Source organism: Orycteropus afer, unplaced genomic scaffold (genome assembly GCF_000298275.1).
Source record: "Orycteropus afer afer isolate SDZICR_OR568_19922 unplaced genomic scaffold, OryAfe1.0 scaffold00001, whole genome shotgun sequence".
Classification (NCBI taxonomy): Eukaryota; Metazoa; Chordata; class Mammalia; order Tubulidentata; family Orycteropodidae; genus Orycteropus; species Orycteropus afer.
In genome coordinates this window covers 23582156-23588530 of record NW_006921588.1, presented here as the reverse complement: position 1 = coordinate 23588530, position 6375 = coordinate 23582156, and the positions used below count along the sequence as shown (strand labels likewise).

The following is a 6375-nucleotide window of genomic DNA, read 5'->3' as shown; positions in this document are numbered from 1 at the left end:
GGGCGCCCGCCCGGCCCCTCCCGACTCCCCGCGCCGGCCGCTCGCAAGCAGCTGCACCGGGGAAGGCCGTCGCCGCCCCGGGGGACCGGAGAGGAACACACCTCCCTGGTCTCTGCTTGCTCTGGGGCACGTTCCGGACTGAATGGGGCACCCTGGTCCTGCTGGCGCGGCTGGGAGGCAGTCCTGGGCCCGAGGCGGGGCAGGGGCGGCGGAGGCGCGGCCTGAGCGGAAGTCCGCGGAAGCCTTTATTGCTGTCGTTTGGCGCCCCCGTCTGTTTTGCTCGCGGTTGCGGCGACTGCGAGCCGCATTGCAATCGTGGAAGCCATCGCCCTGGGCTAGGGTGTGGACAGCGACCCCTTCCCCAGTCAACAGGCTCTCGGGCTCCCACTTCCTTCCTCCCTTCTTAAGACCCGGCGCCCCCAGTCCCTGAGCCCGCACCAAACCGGACCAAAGCCCTACTCTGCTGAGAAAGGAAAATACCGTTTCTCGGCGACACCTTCATTCATTAGTGGTTTTGGAACTATTTTGCACCTTTTAAATAACGCTAATATTACGTACACTGGCTCGTTTACCATGAAAAGGACATTCGAGACCATGTCAGGGCAACGACTCACTACAAGACAGGTATAATTTTTTCCACTAAACTGTGCTTAGCAGACAGTGTTATATGGGACACAGTGAGCATTCCAATCCATTATTTAATATCCCTTAATTTATTTAGATTCCATACCTATTATTAGTAGTAACCTTAGCTCACATATATTTAGCGCTTACTATGCAATAAGAGGGAGCTCTGGTGGCGTAGTGCCTAAGGCATTTGACTGCTAACCGGAAAGCTGGCGGTTCAAACCCACCAGCCACTCCTCGGAAAGCAGGTTGGACAATCTACTTCTGTAGATACCGCCTCAGAAACACAAGGAGGAGTCACTATGAGTCAGAATCGACTCGAAGGCAGCGAGTTGTTACTTTTTTATGCAATAAGAGCTATTTACATATATTCTCTCCTTTAAAACTCACAGCAACTCAACGAGATAGCTACTATTATTGTGCACCTTTCAAAGATTGGGGATTGGCCGATACAGAGAGGATCAGGGATTTGCTCCTGACCTAAACTTATCTCGGGTAATATCACAGTGTTAAAAGTTTTGGGCAGCATGTTTGTTCGATTCTCTCGTTTTGCATGTCTTCTTTACATACGGGCCTACCTGGGAAACACAAAGTCTGTAGAGGATCGTGAAAAGATGGTGCTTCTCAATGAAATGCCCAAAGGTTGCACCTCCCCAAGAGTGTCAAGGCTGGGAAAGGGCCTGTCAAATGTCCCCGGTTTCTAGACGCAGCCTCTGGCCGCCAAGGCCTCCTACCCACTTTCAAGGTACAGGACCCACTCAATAAAACAAGAAGACAAGAATCCGACCGACACCCGCGCGGTTTGGCAGGAATTTTTAAGATGCCTTGGTGGGGGAAGAGAGGACTTTCTCCATATGGACTGAGAAGCACTTTTTGCTCCAAAGGAGGAAAGACATGAAAGAAGCCTAATTTTTTTTGTTAGGCTTCCAGACTAAATATTTACTTCTTGGGCCGCAGCGGGTCGTCCTTGGTGAAGTGGTAAACACTCTTGGCCTGCGACTGCAGGTAATAAAAATTTGTCCCGGTTGCCTGAGAGGAGCGGCGCTGGTAAAACTCGGGCTGCGGCGGAGTCTCGCTGTCGCCGGGGCCTCACTCCCCTCTTCGGTGCCGAGGGCCTGGAGCCCGGGCCAGAGCCACGAACCCGCGAACCTGCGTTCGGACGCTTACAGAGGGCTGGGGCCTCGGCGAGTGGTGGGCTGCGAACCCTGGGTGTTTCCTTTAGACTAAATGCGGCTGGGTGGCTGGAGGTTTGTGTTTATAAGGGGATGACTCAGGTTTAGTGACTCCAAGCCTGACTTCGCACGGGCGACTTTGTGCTACCATCCCTCGGCAGGCCTGGTCTCGCTTTCTGTCCCGTCTAGACCTCTCTGGCTACCTCTGTTTCTCTTCTTCCTTCCCCCCACAACTCTGCGCCCCACCGGGGACTACCTGGGATGAATGGGAGGCTCTTTGTCCCTGAACTCTGAAGCCACCGAGACCCGCCGCCTGACTAGAACTCGCGCGCCCTGAGACGCGTCAGGAAAACTTACAGGGACATCTAGCGCCAGGCGTGGGGAACTGCGAGCCACCAGGCCAGGAAGCGGAATGAACCCGGCCACCAGACCCTCCGCGAGCCTGGGTTCCCAGCTCGCACTTAGGTAATTTGCGGATCTTCATCACTTAGCCCTGCCGCCGACCACAACGTGGATCCCCAACACAGAGCGGAAACACGAGCTGGCTTAACTTCCTTCAGCTCAAAGGGCTCAAAGTAACAGAACAAGCGCTTACTGGACTTGAAAGTTAGCAATAGCATTCTTAGAAAAGTGTTTTCCGGAGGCAACCCCACAACTTCAGATGTCTGACAAAACAGCAGCAAATTGCTTACGGTTCCAGCTTTTGCTTTCCGAAAAAAGCAACAACCTGCCAAGTTCTTGAGCTCTGGCCCCACCCTCTCGAGTGTCCTCCCAGGAGACCCTCTCGGAGCTGAATTCCTGCCAGGGCGGAGGGCGTTCTGTCCATCCCAAACAAGGACCCGGAGGCCCTAAGGGAAACAAAACTGATGTCACCAAATAACCTTCAAATGTGAGAGGGCTTTTTTTGTTTGTTTGTTTCCCCGGTTGCTAACGATTTTTCATTTCACAAAACCTAATTATATTGTTAAGGGACCCTGGTGGCGCAGTAGTTAAAGCACTCATCTGCCAACCAAAGGGTCGGTGGTCGGAGCCCGCCAGTCGCTCAGCGGCAGAAAAATGTGGCAGTCTGCTTGCTAAAGATCTACAGCCTTGGAAAATCCGTGGGGGCAGTTCCACTCTGTCATATAGGGTTGCAGCTGGAGTCCACTCATGAGCAGTGGGTAGTTTTTCGGTTTTTGTGTTGTTAAACCCAAACACAATACACCTCAGATACAGAAAGTGCCAGAATGCAGGCGTTTGCTAGAGTCCTCCCTTCTCAGCTCCAGGTTTGCTGGGTTTTGTTCTTTTGATCGTTGCAGTGTGAGTGAAAATCAACTGAGTATTGCCTGCCTAGGGTAACTTCGCTCCAAAGGTGTCAGGGCACGGATTTAAGGGTGAACACTGGCTAGATCCTCTGGGTATAAGCTTTTACTTTGGAACTGACACTTCATTTCTGCACCTTACAACTTAATTAGGAGGATGTCTTGCACTTCCCACTTGTGGCTATCAAGGCAGAGGATAAGGAATCTCTAGGACTCCACTCTGATAGGAGCCCTAATGGCCACTGATTAATTGAACCCATTGATGTCTTGGCAAGCGGGGCAGTTTACTTTCTCCACTAAAAATAAATCACAGGCTGAATCCTCCCATTCCCCATCCCAGGGCAGGGACATTATTTCAAAGATTATTTACAAGGGTGAAAAGGGAGAACATGACTTCCAGAACAGCATCAATCTTCAGAAAGGGTGCATGTGGAGGGACAGGAGTGAGAGGAACAAGCTGATGGAACAGAAAGGCAGTGCTGATCTCATTCTGGCAATGTGGGACTTAGAGCAACAAAGTGCCCCTGAGTGTTTCTCACCCAAATCAGGAAAGGTGGCAAAACTGGTTTCATGGAATAAAGCTTCAGTTTTTGGAGACATCTTTGGTTGCAAAGGATTTTAATTTCACAAAGACTTTTGTATTGTTAAACCCCCAACATAAAACACACCCCACTTATATACACAGGGCTCAGCTGGTACCCCTGGCCTACTGAAGAAAAGGATTCCTGCTAAGATTGAACCTGAAGTCAGCTCAGACATACAGTATACAAGCTAAATGAAAAGTTTCTGCAAAGTCAGCCTCAGAAGGCTTCCCCTAGCCCACTCTCGGCTTGTAAATGATGTGTCTCTGTTTCTCCTTAGTTCATCAACAAAGCAGTCCAACTTTGGACTTTGAGTCCTGGTTCTCAGCCATAGCCCAATGATACTATACCACCAGCTACCCTGGGGTGCCAGATTTAGGAACCTATACGGTGTTGTCAGAGCCCTCTTTCCTAAGGGGAACCCTTTTAACTTGGCGGGGGCTTCAGAGGCTGCATTGGGGGGCAGGTTCAGCGGTAGGATAGCCAGAAGCCAAGGTTCTTATTGTTCAAAGCCTGATCAGTCTCTGATCACCCATTGGAGCAGGCAAAAACTCTTGAGTTCCACAAGGAAGTTGCAGGCATGGCTCTTGGAATGAGAGAATTAGTTCAACACCCACACACACCCACACACACACAACAGTCCTGCACAACTTAATTTACTGCATGGAAAATTAAACCAAAAGTGATGGGCTATCTGAAAACCAGCAAAACTTGACAAGGGTTTTCCTGCTGTCTTAATTCCACTTCCTTCATTTTTCAATATATAACCAGCTGTTAGGATACATATAAATGTGTCCTAGAAAAGAAAGACAGACAGAATGCGGAACAGAAGTTCCAGCTCACAAAATCACAGGACGTTTCGTTTTAGGAGACAGAAAGTTCATTGGCTCCAGTAAGACCGTAGAAATATTTTTGAAGTCGCAGAAAAGTTTAAAAGAAAAATCTCTATATTTTCGCTCTCGGACAACAATAAAGGGAGATGAAGGAAAATGAATGCATTTCAAAGTGCCATCCCATGGTTGGTTTGGTACCAAAAGTAGATACAAAAGACCCAGCCTAACCCCTCCAAAAAGTCAGCAACCATGTCACATGGCCCTGACTGGCCTTTCCTTAATGTCCATTAGTTAAGTTTCACCTTCTTCCAAGTAACTAAATTCTCATCAGCAAATTTCTAGTCCCTATTATGCCAGAAAATTCTCAAGTTCCTCCTAACTCAAATTTGATCATGAACTTGTCTAGGGTTTGAAAAAGTCAAAGTCTTTTGCTTTTCTCTTTCCAGTGCCCCTATTAACTTTCCCCTTTATTTGAGCCTTTTATGGGTACTGTATTTTGCATGTCAATATTCCCAACACTGACAGCCCACCTTGCCAGGCCAGGCTAGGAGGTTCTCCCTGTCTCTTGCTTGCCCTACGCAGAGCCTGTCTTGAATCCCAGAATAGCAGGGCTAGGTGGCAAGCTGGCCTCACCAATCATAGGCTTAGGGGAGCGATTTTCTTAGAGATGGGTTGGTCTGGGTAGTTGATGCTGGAAAACCAAATGGGTTCATTCTAAGGACTTCCACTCCTACTCCAGCACCCTCAACTTACTGGTGCTCTAAGGCATCTTACAATCAAAGCAGAAGTCACATCCGTACCCCAGTAATGGCTAAGATCAGAATATGGTAGGCTGGGGCTCTGTGACTGAGGAATGGCCGGGAAGTGATGAAGAGAAATCTGGGCTATAATCCCTGGCACCCTGGAGGTAGGGCCTAAAAATTGGGCCCAGCCCTGCCAGCGCTGTCCTGAGCCTTCGCCCTCCCGAGCTCTGGCTTTGCTTGGGAATAGAGCCCTTTTAATTTGTCCCTCTCAGTTCTCTGCAGTTGGCAGCTTGGAAAAGAAAGTGAAACAAAAGTTCCTGAGAAAGTGAAGTTTTCAGTTAATTGGTGTGAGTAACGGGCGGCGGTGGGCGGTGGCTGCAAAAGGCAAGAGGCTGGTCCGCTCTGAGCAAGGCTCAGAAGCTTGGCGGCGGGGAGCGGTGTGGCCTTGTCTTCGGCGCTCTCCACAGGGTCTCTCTGTGTACTGGGGGAGACCGCGCTGAGGCCAGGGGGGCCGGCTTGGGAGGCTACTCCCGGTGGGTCAGAGTATGGAGGAGAATAGCGCAGAGAAGGCATCCGTGAAGTTTCCTCGCTGAGACAGATGGTGAAGGCTCCGGTGCCAAGGGCTGGGTCTTTCGTCAGCTTGATTTACTTGTAAGTCTCTGCCCCCGGCCCAAGGGCGTTTCATAGGCATTTTCCAGGAGATCGGTGTGTGTGTGTGCGTGTGTGTGTGTGTGTGTGTGTGTAGGAAGGGTGTGCCCCAGTTGTGCTTGATACGTAGGATCCTCTGAGATAAAATGCCTAAAATGCCTTTGCCCAGTGGGGAAAATTAGCTCCCTCGGGTTTGAGGTCGACTAATCCAAGGGATTAAGCAACACGGCAAAAGTTGGTCTCTTTTCCTATGCTGACCATCTCTGTCTTTCGACTTCGTTTACTTGTACAACTCGGAGAGGCTAGTTGAAGAGGCAAACAGCAGCCGCGAGCGAGACAAGGCGCAGGCCTCGGAACTCGCTTCGCTCGCAGACAGGGCCTGGGATGAGCCGTCGCGCAATCAGCTCGTGGGGGTGGCTGCGGCGCGAACGCCTGGGTCGGGGGAGGGCGGGCCGGGGAGGTGGGCCGCG

The 6375-nt window shown here is 50.6% G+C and overlaps 1 protein-coding gene across 1 annotated transcript in view; it reads left to right on the top strand.

Annotated features, from left to right (window-relative positions):
- HOXD13 (homeobox D13) overlaps positions 1–6375 on the top strand; it is a 9514-nt gene that overhangs the window by 875 nt on the left and 2264 nt on the right. The window contains exon 3 of the mRNA XM_007952489.1: positions 1633–1874. Within this exon, the coding sequence (XP_007950680.1) occupies positions 1633–1874 (242 nt within the window). The remainder of the gene's footprint in view (positions 1–1632; positions 1875–6375) is intronic.